The sequence below is a fragment of the Pholcus phalangioides genome, unplaced genomic scaffold, assembly GCF_987345545.1.
Source record: "Pholcus phalangioides strain wild (caught in Gottingen) unplaced genomic scaffold, Ppha-v1.0 ptg000009l_1, whole genome shotgun sequence".
In the NCBI taxonomy this organism is placed as follows: Eukaryota; Metazoa; Arthropoda; class Arachnida; order Araneae; family Pholcidae; genus Pholcus; species Pholcus phalangioides.
The window spans coordinates 24,429,265-24,444,697 of record NW_028301602.1 but is presented as its reverse complement, the minus strand read 5'-3'; the positions used below and the strand labels follow the sequence as shown (position 1 = coordinate 24,444,697).

General features: G+C 37.9%; 1 protein-coding gene across 2 annotated transcripts; it reads right to left on the bottom strand.

The window, feature by feature from the left end:
* Nucleotides 1-506: 506 nt before the first annotated feature.
* LOC149082573 (G protein-coupled receptor Mth2-like) lies at nucleotides 507-14,686 on the bottom strand. 2 transcript variants are annotated; one of them, XM_089235821.1, is made up of 2 exons: nucleotides 13,907-14,686; nucleotides 507-2,361 (listed from the first exon to the last, which is right to left on the bottom strand). In XM_089235821.1, exons 1-2 carry the CDS (start codon nucleotides 13,978-13,980, stop codon nucleotides 930-932), a joined length of 1,506 nt encoding a protein of 501 aa, XP_089091947.1. In that variant the 5' UTR covers nucleotides 13,981-14,686; the 3' UTR covers nucleotides 507-929. The 2 variants fall into 2 exon arrangements, with proteins under 2 accessions (XP_089091947.1, XP_089091948.1); XM_089235822.1 differs by lacking the exon at nucleotides 13,907-14,686 and adding an exon at nucleotides 10,639-11,074.
* Nucleotides 14,687-15,433: the final 747 nt, after the last annotated feature.

Genomic DNA, 15,433 nt, shown 5'->3' with positions numbered 1-15,433 from the left:
GTATCATTTGCGAGTTCAAATTTTTGGAAAAAAAAATAGAAATTTATGCAGCGCAATACTTTTCTATTGTAAAATACTTGATTACGTATTTTTCCCGCTAGATGGCAGCACGCATTTTTCAAAATGCGTGGGGAAAATTTAGTCGAGGGAAATTTTGCTGGAAGAGATTACCATCGCTGTATGTAGTCTTTGGATGGCGGATGAGTCGGCTTTTGAGGTGTCAAAAAGCCCTTGTTCATGTTATCTTGCGCTTCTAGAGTGAAGTTTCCCCAGGTGGGCCCTATCAGGCCCTATGCAGTCTTAATTAACTCTTTCCGCGGTATAGCACAAAAAATGTTTACTAAAAATCTATATATGAATGCCCTTTAAAATGACTTCTTTTGAGAAGTGTCATCACCGGCTTGGCAAATTCAAGTTTGTCTATCAGGAAATCAATTTTTTTAATTGAAATTGTGAATCAAGGTTTAGAATCAGTGCATTGCTAAACATAATTCCCATACGTAATATATATAAGCACATTGTGGACACTTTATTAAAGTTTCATAAATTAACAGCCAAGACAATATTTTCATGCGATTCTCATCCTAAATAATTTCTGAAGACATCTACAAATGCCCTATACAAATTGCGTAATGAAATTTTCGAGCCTAACGAGCAAATCCCGTTCAGTGGGAGAGAAAATCCCAGAGAATTGCACTCATAAAAACCAAGGGATATTTACAATCGTGCATTAAAAATATAAAAACATATCAAAACGCTTTTTGTACGAGGTGCCAATGAAAATTAAAATGGCTGTGTGTAAATATGTTCTTAAAATTTTTACATAAAATGATGGGAAACGAAATGAAATTCTATGTGCATAATACAAAAATGTGAGCCACTGAAGACAAGAGTGAAAAAAAAATGCATGGGTATGAAATCACATTTCCTCAAAGAGCGGACACGTTGGATATTGTTCGCACAGAGGTCCCTTGTCTCGATTTAGAGTCTTTATTGATAATCTTCATGATAAGTCCTCGTACTTTAGCTGAACACGAAAAGACGACAAATATGAATAGACCTTGTAACGTGTTCAGAATGACAAAGATGTACCACAGGAACTCCAGGTCCACGTACCCAGCGACGATACCGACGATCCACGTGAGGCCCATGAGTAACGCGAGTCTCATGAACAAGAAGAATCTTTTCCTGAGGACGGCCTCGTTCATGTGAGGAGCTTTCATGGACGCCCTGCTGATCACGTATGAGCTGTCTAAGAAAAGAATCGCGTTCATCGACATCACCACGAACAGGGGTATTGCGAAAAACACCAACAACGCTTTCCTCTGGCTGAACCAGCAGCGCGGCTTACCGAAAGAAGGCCGGTACTCTTCAGGTACGATTTCAGTCGAGTCAGCGAACATAGCCAAGGCTACCAGAATGGCCGGGGTCACCCAGCTGTAGGTGGAGTACAAGAGAAATCGCCTCCAAGGTACCCTGTGGCTCGATATCCTCAGGTTCCTCATCACCACCCTAAATGACCTCCAGACGTCGATAGAAATGGCATTCATCCAGAAAAACGATTTCAGGAAGAAATAGTACATGCATAGTCCTAAATTGGCGCATTGTGCTTCGTTGGCGGCGAACGACGAGCTTATGAAGCAGAAGTAAGCGGCAAGCAGAGACAAGCTCAACGACGCCAGGCAGCAACCGGGTAAGTTCCTCACTTTTGGCACGAAACTGAAGACTACAAGGTGCATAATCAAGCTGACTATAGATATCGATATTCCGACGTAGGATACATACACGAAAGTTTTGCCAAATTTCTCAGTTTCGCCAAGAGAAATGTTAGTCACGTTGACGGTCATTTCCACGTAGTTCGGCAAGCAAACGTACACGCCCTGGCTCTGGGCGTAATAGTCGGACGGCTCGTAGTACCTGTTATAAGTCTGAATGAACAACGTCCCGTTCTTTAGAAATCGATATTCGTCATTTTCGATTAAAATATGACCACAGTTCAAAAATTCTTGGCTGAAGTTGAAATTAAGTGCAGTGGACTCGGCCGCCTCTAGCTGGGCGAGTTCCTCAGAGTCAGCACAAACGTAGGCAGTACCATTCTCAATACTATAGGAATCGGGATCGTAGATACTATTATCCTGAGGTAGAAGCAAACTTCCGTTCTCTAGAATCACATATTCCTTCTCGAGGACGACATTTTGATCGCACTGCATGCCATCGACGTCTTTACGATCGCCATCTGAAACGACTTCTTCAGTTCCAGCCGAAGTCAATAAAATACTGGATAGGAGTACGGCAGCCCATAATAATCCCATCGAATTCAACTTCATAGTTTTGCACCTCATTATGGAATCCGTGCAGCATCTGTGGAAAGATAGAAAAAAAACAGTCTTAATACAGTTCTAAAATATTTAGTGTGACCATAATTTTTACTCGTTTTTTGTTATTATTGTCTTGTTTGTGGCATCATCTGATAAACATTGGTAGTACAATAAAAGTTCGTTTTAACGAGTATGACTTATAAAGACAATCTCGATATAACGAGGGATTTGCTGGCTATTGCCAAAGAGCCAATGTTGCAAAAAATAACCGCTTACAACAAGAGGGCCGTTATAACGAAAATTTTTTCCCGCGATTGTGAACTGCGATGCGGTTGCATTTCAAATAAAGTTGTTTATTTCTCGTGTGACATGATTGAAATGAACAGAGCTGCCGTCAAATTTTATTTCAATAAGAATTCATATCGAAAACATGACTTGAAGCTGGTAGAAGGGGGTTTTCCTTCTTTCAAACCGAGCACAACTCAAAATTCCCTTGACGAATCATGCCCATCCCTTGGGAATACGTGAAGATCACGTTTTTAAAAAAATAATACGCCGGTCTCATCACCATTTACTACCGAGTGAGTTGTGCCGGAAGTAGAAGCGTGTGCACTTTATCTGAATGCGTATATAGTATTAGGTCGGATTTTCAGTGCTGTCATCTATGTTTCAGAAGTGGAGAAGTGCAATTATTGAATCTTTATGCCGTTGTAGGCCCGTTGCTCTCTGCGGCGACACTAACTGCTGTGATTGGTTCGCATTCCCTCCTCGAAGTTGGGAACCACAGAAAACCAAGAAAATTGATTGTGGCAGTTTCATTCCTTGATTGGTATTGAAGCTAGTAGTCTACATCTGTGCGTCATGCGTTGTTTGCTGAAGTTTTCCCTCAATGTGTACAGATGGCATCGAAATATTTCATTGCTAGTCAACAACACACTGGACAAATGCCCAACTTATCGAATCGCAGTCGGCACACCAAAGAGACTTCCCCCACCCTAGAAACAGTATGGGGTAAAGTTGTCTTGTGACGTTTCAATCATACCGGTTGGTGCAGAGGCAGGAAAGAAGCGATAGTCCGGCGTATTTATCAACCCATGGTCAATATGTAGATATACTTTTACACTTCAAGAAGGTACATCAATTCCTACAGCATAACCCAAAGAAACATTTCTCACACGCACATTTCTCCCACCAAAAACCGGCATTTGACTACTAGATTGATTGCTAAGAGCCCGACCAGCAGAAATATTTCAATGAGCATAATGACCGGTATTCTTTCCAAAAGTAAGTGTGTACTCCTTAAAACTTGCAGAGCAGTTTCTTGCCAAAGATCAGTTACACCGCACGCACATTTTGCATCATTTTTGCCAACGTATCTACAATTATTTGCTCTCAGGGCTGTGGTCAGAACTGTGAGATTTGCAATTTAAGCACTGAGGAAGACCAGTCAGTGCTTAAATTGCAGGAGTTGACCTGACAATACAGACCCGCTTCCCTATACTACGACTTTGAGTTTTCTAATAACGTTTAAGTTATTCAGTGAATTCGTAGTGCTACATTCAAACCCTGCCATAACGAACGTCTAGTGGTGAAAAATGCGATTCACTATCCGATCAGAGAATATCCGAAAGAACGGCACTAAGAATGTCGGGCACGGTAGCCCAGGTCGATAAGATACTCGCCTGAAGTGCCAAAGGATGTTTAGAGGTGACGCGAGTTCGATACCCTGCTCGTCCTTGTCAGGAACTTTCCTGACGCAGGGGTACAAAAGAAACGCTGACGTAGTGTGGTAGTAGAGTGGTTATAGTGACGGACTCTCATCGTGAGGATCCGGGTTCGAACCCCACCGGTGCCACAGTGGTGATCGGCTGAAGTTGGTTTGCTGTGGTTCCCAATTTTGAAGCGCGAATGCGAGCCGAACTCACGTTAATATGTCTCACCCTATAAAGGGTACAAATCTTCTATCTAAACTTCATAGTTTGAAAAATAGATGGCAGCACTGTAACAAGCATTACACGGAAATAAACTTCACTTCAGGTTCACAACACGTATTCGCACATTCCAGGCAAGTATTAATTCGTTAGAAGTTCCGCAGAGGAATATGGACGAGGTGCATGTGTTTAGTAGTAATTGAAGATCCTAACCAGGCGATGGCCGCCGCTGTCTCAATGAAACGATTTTGTCAGGTGGTCGAAGAAAACCTGGGCCATGCTGGAAGCTAAGCAGGTGCAGTGCTGCCATCTGCAACCAATTTTTCTGAGTGAAGTGTAATTATTGAATAATTGTTTCGTTGTGCGCCTGTTGCTCTGTGGCGAGACTTTTCAACCGGGAGATCGGATCGCCTTCGTGCCTTGAAGTTGGGAACCGCAGAAGACAAACTTCAGCCGACAACCACTGTGACAGCGGTGGGGTTCGAAACGGGTCCTCACGATGCGACCACTACAGCGGCATTGAAGATATACAATTATTTTACTAATTGCTCAGTCTATCTGAAAAAAAATTTGACTTCAGTCCGATAACTTTTCGCATAAGCTGTACATTTACAGATTTATGGAAAAGGAAAGTTTGAATTAAGTTGCAATTCGGGAATATTCCGATATGTGTTGTGGAATTTTGAACTATGCAAATTTATCAACATGCGAATAGACGATTTGGTTCCTTCAACGTTGGTTCCAATCCATTAGTGGAAATGTGGCCAAAAAAAAAAAAAAATGGGCATGATGTATTCCTATACGCACGAGGAAAATAATACCCAATCAGTAATCATAAGCACGTTACATCTGCAAGTGTAAATTAGTATTTCATTCACAGCCGCCTGTTGTGTGATCAACCAATCGTAACTAATGTAAGAGTGGATGTCCTTGACGTTCTACGAATATCGGCTTGTCCTTTACAACGAATTTGTAGCTATCGCAGAACTTTATTCATTGTATATTACTAGTGAACGCCCAAATGAGGAAAACTAGTGTGTGTGTGTGCGTAAGAAGGGAATTGTTCTAGGAACAGCATTTATGTAACTTTTATATGCAATGCGGCTGTAATACGTATTACATACAAAAGATGTATTGTGTCCTTTCTTAATTAGAGTATAACGTGAATGCAATTAATAGGAGTACAGCCAGGCTCGGACTTATGAATAGGATGTCCTCCGAGTCCATAAGTCGAAATCAAAAAGTCTGCGTCATTTCTGATTTGGGATCAGGAAACAGAAATGAAGGGGGGAAACGTCTGGTCAAAACAGTTGTCAAATATAGTCAGGATCAATCTGCGATTCAAAAAGAGCGCCAAATCCTTGGATTAGTCACGAAAAGTCTGTTCAAAAGTCTTAGGGGTCATTCAAGTATGACGTCAGCCTTGGGGGGGGTTCGAATTTGCTGACAAGGGGGAGGGGGGTTTGAAGGTTGCTTACGTCATCAACCACCCTTTTTGAAGATATGAAATATTCTAAGCTGCTGACGCGAAATTTTGCTAACAAGGGAGGGGGTCAAAAGTGGCTAAAAATTTGCTTACTTAATACTTGAATGGCCCCTAACGCGACGTTCATCTCATCTCAACCGTCCCGTCGTAGAGGTATATAGTTTCAGTTTAAAAAATGCTCAAATGGCGTTCAAAAATTACACTGTAGCAAATTTGAGAGTGAAAATACAGTTTAACAAAATAAAAATTTTTATACAGTCCCCTTGTTCTCCATCTTTCAAAAAGAAAGTTATTGGCCCGTATCTCCCGAGGCCAACAGAAAAAGCTCAGTGTTTCCAAGTGCAATTATTCGCCAAGATATTCGAATTCAAAAATCGGATAAAATTTGGGAAAGGACCATTGTCTGTTAGTTTTTGCTGTTCATGTGTTTGTTATTCTAGAGTTGCGGGATTTTTGAATTCGTTTTTGGCCTCCATTGGCATTCACATTTACAATTTTTTTGAGTGATCTATAATAATTATGCCGGATGTTTTTATATTTCTGTGCATATTTGAACGAGTAGAATCAATGGTAATTTTTTCAAGACCTTTTGAAGACGTCACCTTGGGACTCTTTCCCTGATAGTACCATTTTCCATTAACCCCCTTCGCTTACAAGCAATTGGCAAGAAATTCGGATGATCTGTATTTGACGAATGGCAATGAATATGGTAACTTTGTCTTAACCTAACGGCACGTTAGCAAAAAAAGGAAAGTTGAAGGGAAAAAAAACAAATGAAAGGAAAACAGTATAATGAATAAGTATAGGAGGGAGGGATGGTATATACGAAGTAGATCTCTTTTCACTCTCACCCTGCCTGTTCTCATTTGCTCTTATATGTACACAGAATACATATTTGGGATAAAAACATCACTAAATAATTTTATTATAACTATATAAAAAGGTAAAACTTCTCGTATGGTTACAACAAAGCCTCGCTTTGAGGATCGAACGAGACGATCGAAAACAGTGAATTTATCCCACAGGCGTTTGGACGCAATGTTACGTCCTTGGTCGAAAAGTGGTTAATTCCAAGTTTCACATTCAATAAAAGCATTGTATGGTGGTTGATGTGTGAAGCGTAATATTCGATTAAACGGAGAAAAGTCGTTGAAATTGTGATATTAAGCGGGAAACGTTAACATTGCCACTATCGGAAAAATTTTAATGAAGGAGGATTTCATCCGTTTAAGTGGGGGTTATCCGTGTTATCTGTTTAAGCAGAGGCGACTGTATTTAGTCCCCTCGTGCATAAATTAATCTCGTTGAGATATAAATGAAAGTTATCCATCGGAGAAAGCGGATTTAAAAACGTTGATTACAAAACTATGCAAATTGAGCGCATGCTTATTTTACCCATTTTTGACTGCTCCTCCAATTCATGACCAAATATCATGTATAAAAAAAAATTTGTGTGTAAACTGATTGCTTTAATATATTCGAGTAGTTTTTCAAAAAAATTTTACATTAATTTAACATGTTTTCCTTAGTAATTAGTGTAAATTTCCAATTATAACTCTGATCAAAATTAACTACATTTCATTAAAATTGATAATTATGAAAAAATTATTTCTGTTTATGGAAAAAAAAATCTTCGAGATCGAAAATCGGGATAAAATTTCCAAAATTTTTTAAAAAAGGGGTAGCTCAGGTAGATAAAATACTAGCCTGAAGTACCAAAGGATGTTCATAAGTGTCGCGAGTTTGATACGTGGTTCGTCCTTGTCAGAAAGTTTCTCGACACTGGGGTACAACAGATACGGTGACATGACCACAGAAAAAGACGAGTCCTATCGAGGGGTTTGCGCACCAACCTCTCAGTAACTCTCAGTGAGTAAAAAAAAAAAAAAAAAATTGGAATCGGCAATAAATTGTAGGTTCCTGTCGTTCCGATCTAATTAGGCCTCGTGCGTAGAAAATGACCGTGGTGCGAAAAGTCAAAAAAATTGAATTTCTTTGTAAACAAATTTTTAAAAAGATACTATGCCCCTCATTAGAGTTTTTAATTTCCATAAATGTCATAAGTATTTTTTTTCAATTAATTTCCATACAAAAATTTGTATGGAAATTAACTGAAAAAAATACTTTACAAACCGTTGCGCAGATCAGCCAGTAAAAAATGAGTAGATAGATTTTGATAATTGAAAGTATGGTCTAGGTTTCTAATAAATCCTTTTAGAATTGGTGTGTAAACTAAATACGATTTTCAAAATTCGTTGATTTTTTCAGATCAGAGATTTATTGCTTTTTCACCAGATTGTTCAGCCTGTTCAATATCGCTGATCAAAAGCTGCATTTTAGGAGGCACTTAAAAAAAAACGTTTAGAGATACAGAGTACTCTTACGGTCATCTGACACTAATCCGGTACATTCCGTGATACACAAATCAAAGAAAAATTTTACAAATCCGGTACATCTCTGGAATGTACTCTAAAAAAGTTAGAGGTTTTAACCCTTTAAACGGGGCACAAAAAATAACATCTTTTTAGATGAAATTAGCTTTCTTTTTCCAGCAAGCGCAAACTAGGAGAATAGGGAAGTTTCCCATTGAGAAAGCAATTTTACAAAATATCTGGGTTTGTCAGCGCTAAAATTTGAGGCTTGTAAGGAGGCGAGATATCTCGGCAATGCCGCTCGAAGGGTTGATTCGTATTGTAGCCAAGCATCACTATAGTGAACTCGGCATATCACTCACCGATGTTAGAGATCTGAAATACTAGGCTGGCTTTCTTTCAAACCGAGCACAACTCACGTCTATCAATATCTATATGGGCGACTTACTAAATGAGTTTTGCCGGAAGTGTAACTGTGTGTGTACCTAACAGTCTGAGTGCGTATGTAGCGTTTCATTTTTCAGTGCTGCCATCTATATTTCAGAAGTGAAGTGAGTGATGTTATGACTGAATCATATTTGTACTGTTTGTAGGTCTGTTGCTCTCTGTGGCGAGACTTTAAGGGGAGATGCGGTTTTCGAGATGTCACATGGAGTGGCAAACTAGTCCATCGCTCAAAGATGGACGTCGAGTCCGCTCTCTTTTATAAGCGCCTTGGTGTCGGACAATCTGGAGTATACTGTACGCTAAATGGCCTATGAAAGTGAGCGGACTCGTTCGTCCAGCTCTGAGCAAAAAACAAATTAGCTGCTCCAAGTTGTGTCTCTGAAATCGTTGAAGAAAGCAGGAAACCCCAATAGCACAACGATATCGTTAGGACGTCGGAAAAGGTCGTAAATTTGTACATGTTCGATATCTAACGATACAGTAAAGATGTATTCACTCAATTAAACATTTAAAATATCCTTTTTTTCTCCCTAAAATAGATTTAGGGCTCAGATAATCTCTGTTGTGCGTTAGTATATTATGGTATACGAACCGAGTACGAATCTAAACATAGGTTCTCCCCTTAGTATAAAGCATTCTTTGAGGAATAATGAGGTACCCTTATGTATAGGTAATAAAGCATTAAAATAAATTTAATAATGCAATTCTATGACATTGTATCTTTATTAAGGTACCCAATTTTATATTTAAAAACTAAAAACTAAAATACGAGAAATATCAAGAAAAACTTAATTTTTTTTTTTTATTCGGAGGAGAGCTTAAAATTTGTTTGTGGGCCTTGGCCGCATGCTCGTTTGCCCAGAAACAGGCACTGGACGTAGGGTTCAACCTTCAATTTATTTAATAACAACATAGAAGGTGTTATTACGGATAGGCGACGTCAGATTTCTGCATATTCAGATAAAGATAAATAATCGATAGAGCATGGGGCCCCCCACAGGTTGGGGCGGACAGGGCTTCAGCTCTGGGGCTCGGAACACTTTGCCATCATTTCTATTTTTTCATGCAATAAATTTCCTATAGAAGGGCTTGTGAGAAGTCTCACTTAGAGTCCACACCAGAATGCTAGTCTCCATTATTACTTTAATTTTTACAGCATTTCGTTTCGAAGAATAATACCTTATACGGTAATTAGTCTTTTTGAAATAATCTAAAATTCTCTCCGGATTCTCTGTCGAACTACGTCGACAAATGTATGCCCTTTCTATGTCAAACGATATCGGTGACGATGTCAAACTGTACCGAAATCACAAAGTCGTTATATATAAGAGTGCTACTGGGGAAAGGGAAAACACGATCGGGAGTAGCGATAATACAGACGTCACTTTTGCTGAAGCATGGCGGATGAATCAGCCTAGAATTTCACGGAGCTCTAGTTTACACGAAATTACGGGTTTTAAAATCGAATTTCGATCTAGAAAACGAAGATCGGATTCGGACCACTGTTGCTCAAATGGATTTCAACTAGCAACTCATCAGCTAGTAAATATGCAGCGCAGGACGACAATTATGCCGGAAGACAAATTTTAGGGGAAACAGTTACAAAATAAACTTTTACCGTTAAGGAAGCGGAAAAATTACATCCCGTCATTTAAAAAAATTCTAGTTATGGCTGTGAAATACGTTGATTATATGTGTTACGGTAAATGTGATAAAGCCGGTTTTATATATATATATATATTTTATAATATTTATTTTCATTTAATTTGCAAGGGAGAAACTAATGAGTGGTTGAATTCAAATGTTATTTCCACACAATTTCACATCCATATTTATAATACTTACCAACTTCAATAGGGAATTGTGCATAATCACCGCTAAATATAGTAAAATTCATCAAAACCACACCGAGAAGTTGTTGGAAATTATGCATAATTGCCGGGTACTATGTACGATTACCGATTTGTCAAATTTACCGCAACATATTAAATATCAGAAGATTTTTAAGGATATTTGTTCACATTCTATTTAATTATCAACACGACTACTTATGACTACTAGGAGAAATTAACATCCATTCTTACCTAAAACCTCAAAACCGCTGACACTCGTGCGACCACAAAATGAAAATACTCTACAAGATCTTCTCCTTTACACGAGGCTCATCGCGAAGCTTCGAAATCCCGGGAATACACAAACAGATCTTGATCGCGAAAATACGAAGTGGTTCAAAAACAGAGCCTGGAGCTGTTGAAAACCCGTGAAAGTGTTTCTGAATAACATGGATTTGTGCCTAGAGGGAAGGTCACTCAAACTCGACTGATACACGTGGTTACAGTTTATTTGGTCTGGTTTTTTCCCAGAAATGGGATGTTTTTTTATAGTAGACGGTGGCGCACCATCCGATTCCTTCGGGACGGGTGTGTTTTTACATTAAATTAGTTGTTTCTGATTGATCACGTGTACATGGTATTAAAGCTAACGTCAATCCATTAAGGCAGAACGTCATTAACATGCGACGGGCGTTGGCGTAATAAACAGGAGCAACAGGGTGCCATTCAACGACACAAACTTTCATTCCGGTGAAAATGAAATTCTAAATGGGCCTATAATTTTAGTTACGATTATTGCCACAGGACCAAATACAATGATTTTTTTTTTTTTGCATATAAAATTCGTTGGATCGATATTCTTTAGAATATCATTTTACGTATAGTACAGAACCGTGTAGAAAAGTACTTATTGTTAGTTATGAGAAGATGGATTTTTGTGAAGATCTTGCTGTTTTTGTTAAAACCATTTAATCCGTTTATTATAAATCCTCATTATAAATGTTATTTTTATTATTATAGGGTGTTCCAATGATGGCGCCGTAAGTAATGAAATGAAAAGAGCAGTTGCCGTGAACGGCAATCGAGGCAAATTTTAGGAGAAACAAAAATTACCGTTGCAAAATCATCGACTTTCATAGTAGACAGGTTTACAATTACTTTTGCCCCCCCCCCCCCTGAAAGAAATGGCTCCTAGTTACGGCCCTGCTCGATGAATACGCAGCGTCAAATTTCCATTGATTCCGAAGTTTTAAGAGATAATCAAGGATAGTAATTTTAGACGGTAATTCCAATGGAATAACGGAGACTAGCATTCAGATGTGGACCCAAAGCCAGGCTTCTCACCGGGCCTTTTCTATAGGAAATTTATTGCATGAAAAAACAGAAATGATGGCAAATATTGTTCCAAACCCCAGAGCTGGAGAACTGTCCACCCTATCGATTATTTATCTTTATCTGAATATGCAGAAATCTGACGTTGCCTGTCCATTATAACACCTTCTATGTTGGTCTAAAATGAATTAGGTTGAACCTTACGTCCAGTGCTTGTTTCTGGGCAAACGAGCATGCGACTAAGGCCCACAAACAAATTTTAAGCTTTCCTCCAATTAAAAAAAAATTAAGAGTTTTTCTTGATATTTCTCATATTTTTTTTAGTTTTTAAGTATAAAATTGGACACCCTGATTAAAATGCAATGTCATAGAGTCACATAATTGGACTTATTTTAATGCTTTATTAGCTATACATAATTGTATCCCCGTAATTATGCCTCAAAGAACGCTTTATACTAAGGGGAGAACCTACATTTATAGATTCGTAACTCACACACAGTATACCATAATAATGTAATGCACAACAGAGAGATGATCTGAGCACATAATTGAAAAGAAATGTATGAAAAAACTTCAAGTTTAACATTTTATTCTTTTTGTTTTCAAGTTAATCAATTTTATTAAATTGATTAATTTTATTAGTTGCCATTTTATTAGTTAATCAAATGCATAATTTTTTCAAAGATATTATGGATTTTTGAAAATGCCTGAAATTTATTGATTCTGCGTAATGTTTCGAAAAATTTGCGTATTTTTTATAGGAATCATAACTAAGTTATTATTTTGGCTGTCGATATAATGATTTTCAAGTTTTGTACCGATTCCTTTTTTGTTTTTGTATAAGGTTAAAACAATTTCAAAAACATTTTAAGGTTATATTTTCGGAGTGATATATACAGGGTCTTTATAATTAAAGTTCCACGTTGAAATGACCATAAAAAGAAAACTACTGGACAAAATGTTATCCAACTTAGTAATAGTTTATAGGAGGTCATGGAATTCAATTATCAGCAACAAAAAAAAATTCAAAAATTTGCCACCAGCAGGAAATGGCGCTGTATGCAATGTTGTTAAACGAAATATGACAAGACATCGGTTTAAAATGTTTTTAATTTTTTCTAAAACGAAACTGTTTGTAGGGTTATGCAAAATTGCAATAATTACATGGCTTACGACAGGAGGAATTCAAATTAGAATTATGCAAATGCGCTTTTTCACGTCATTTGTTTTTTAAGCTATAAAATTTGGCCTGCTCGTAAGACCTCTCATTGTGACGATGTCTACATCCATGCAAGGCTGTGCTTTTCCCGTTAAGTGTTATTATGAATGCGATAGTAATGACACTTCCCCACTCCTTGGCCATCCAGGTCACCAGACCTCAACCCCTGTGACTTCTGGCTATGGGGTTACCTCAAAGCCATTGTTTATGGTGATAACATAAACACTTTGGCGGAATTGAAAAATGCAATACACCGACATGTCCGTAACATTCCTCCTGATATGCTAAGAGCTACTGTTGAGAACGCAGTAACACGATTTAATTGGCTTTCAGAAAATGGTGGACGACACATTGGACATGCTTTGTAACACGCTTTAGAAACGATTAAAAACATTTTAAACCGATTTCTTCATGTCTTATTTCTTTTACTAATATTGCATACAGCGCCATTCCCCGCTGGTAGTGAGTTTTTAACTTTTTTTTTTTTTTTGCGGAAAATTGAATCCCATGTCCTCTTGTAAACTATTACCAACTTTGATAACATTTTGTCCAGTAGTTTTCCTTTTATGGCCACTTCAAAGTGGAACTTTAACTATAAAGACCCTGTATATACGTACATATATATATACTTTCGAAAAATATCATTCTTGCATGATATTTGTGAATCTGCTGGAGAAATGATGGTTCGTAAAAATATCCTGCCAACAATATTCACAAAACTTTTCTAGTTACTATTCGTCAAAAATGCTCTAACAAAAACGTTAGTAAAATTGCTCTGGCAAGAATCATCCGTTAGCAATGCTCCAGCTACAATCATTCATTGATATCAACAGTTCTTTAGCAACAATCGTTATCATTCGCTGTGTGAGAGAGAGGGAGAATTATCCCTAATTCCCTATAATTCCCTATTATGTCCTATGAATTTAGTATCACCCTGTACAATAATTTGGATAGTGCATTTGAACTTACCTGGTGCAATCAGAAGAAAATTTGAATGAATTAAATTCCAAATCGTGCAACCGATAATAGTAACACAACATCATTCACCTCGATAACTTCTATTCATCCACATCGTATAGGTGGGAAAGCGTCATAAACTATGTTCGCACGTGTAATCGAACCCAATATATGTGTTTATTTCCATTTCAATATCCAAGCTAATATAGGAAAGAATTTATTTATTTCCGAAATAATTCAGATACTGTTTCGGCGTTGTATTACTGGCACGTGTAGGAAATCGGAGTGAAATAAAATTCCTTTTCCATAGCATGGTGGTTATATGCACATTATCTAAAACAGCATCGTATCCCGGAACACATGGAGAAAGATAAGAGAAAAAAGAACCGATCGGACTTCCAAGTTATGACGAAGTTCTTGTATGGGACGAGCCTGGTTGCAAATAAACGTTGGTGTCACTGATATTATCACACGAGAAATATCAATCACTGATCATGCACATTTCCTCTCAAATTGACGGGTTAATAACTCTTTTTGTTGGTCTTTCTAAGAGCTTTTCCTGTGCAGTAATCTGTCTTTCGGGCTTGCGTACGAAATGCAATATGTTGGCTACACTAAACGCATTCCACAAATCTCAGTGAGACTTCGCGGCCTTTCTCTCTTTTTATCCCCCTCTTAACATCTGTATTTCTCAAAATTATCGAAAACATTTTTATTCGAACGAGGAAAAATACATGCAATTTTTCTGTTTTTCAACGACGCGCGCGCAGCTCAGGATTCGACGACCGCGCGTCGCACGACATCGGCAATTTTTTAATGACTGCAAACGCGACACCCAGAGCTACTAACAAGGAAAAATAAAAGTAGTAGTAGTCGAAGTAAACTACTATATATTTCACATGACCTTCGGTTTTTTTGGACATAAATAGTTTATACCCTGCAGGTAAAACGAAAAATCCCCGAATCACACACACTGTGTTATTGTAGGGGAGGGGGAAAGAAGACATGAAGGACTAGTATGACCATTTTTTTTTCAATTCTTTGTATTGAATTGAACATTATCAACAGATGCATCTCCCGCTTTTGTTACATGAACCTATTTTTAATCTCTTGAGTTACTGCCTTAGATTGTTGTCAGTGTTGCGCATTGTTGATCTTATTTATCAGGAATGATTTTCATTACTCTGTATTCGGTACGTATAAGCAGAGGTATTGATAGTCAAAAACTGTTTTTCGATGCAATTTACCATGGAAAAGTGTTAGTGCATTGTTAATACGTTTTAATGATGCTTGAATATGTATCGAACGATAGTTCTGATTAAAAAAAAAAAACAATAGATTTTTCAATAATATGGGCCTTTCACATTTACGTTCACAAATCTAATTGTATTTTATTGCGAAAATAGACCTTTTCTGGGATTTTATGTGCCGACGTTAGTTTGTGTGTTTGGGTTGGGGAGGTAGAGAGAGAGAGAGTTAGAGAGTTAAAGAGAGAGAGAGAGAGTTAAAGAAAGAGCCAGAGAGTTAAAGAGAGAGAGA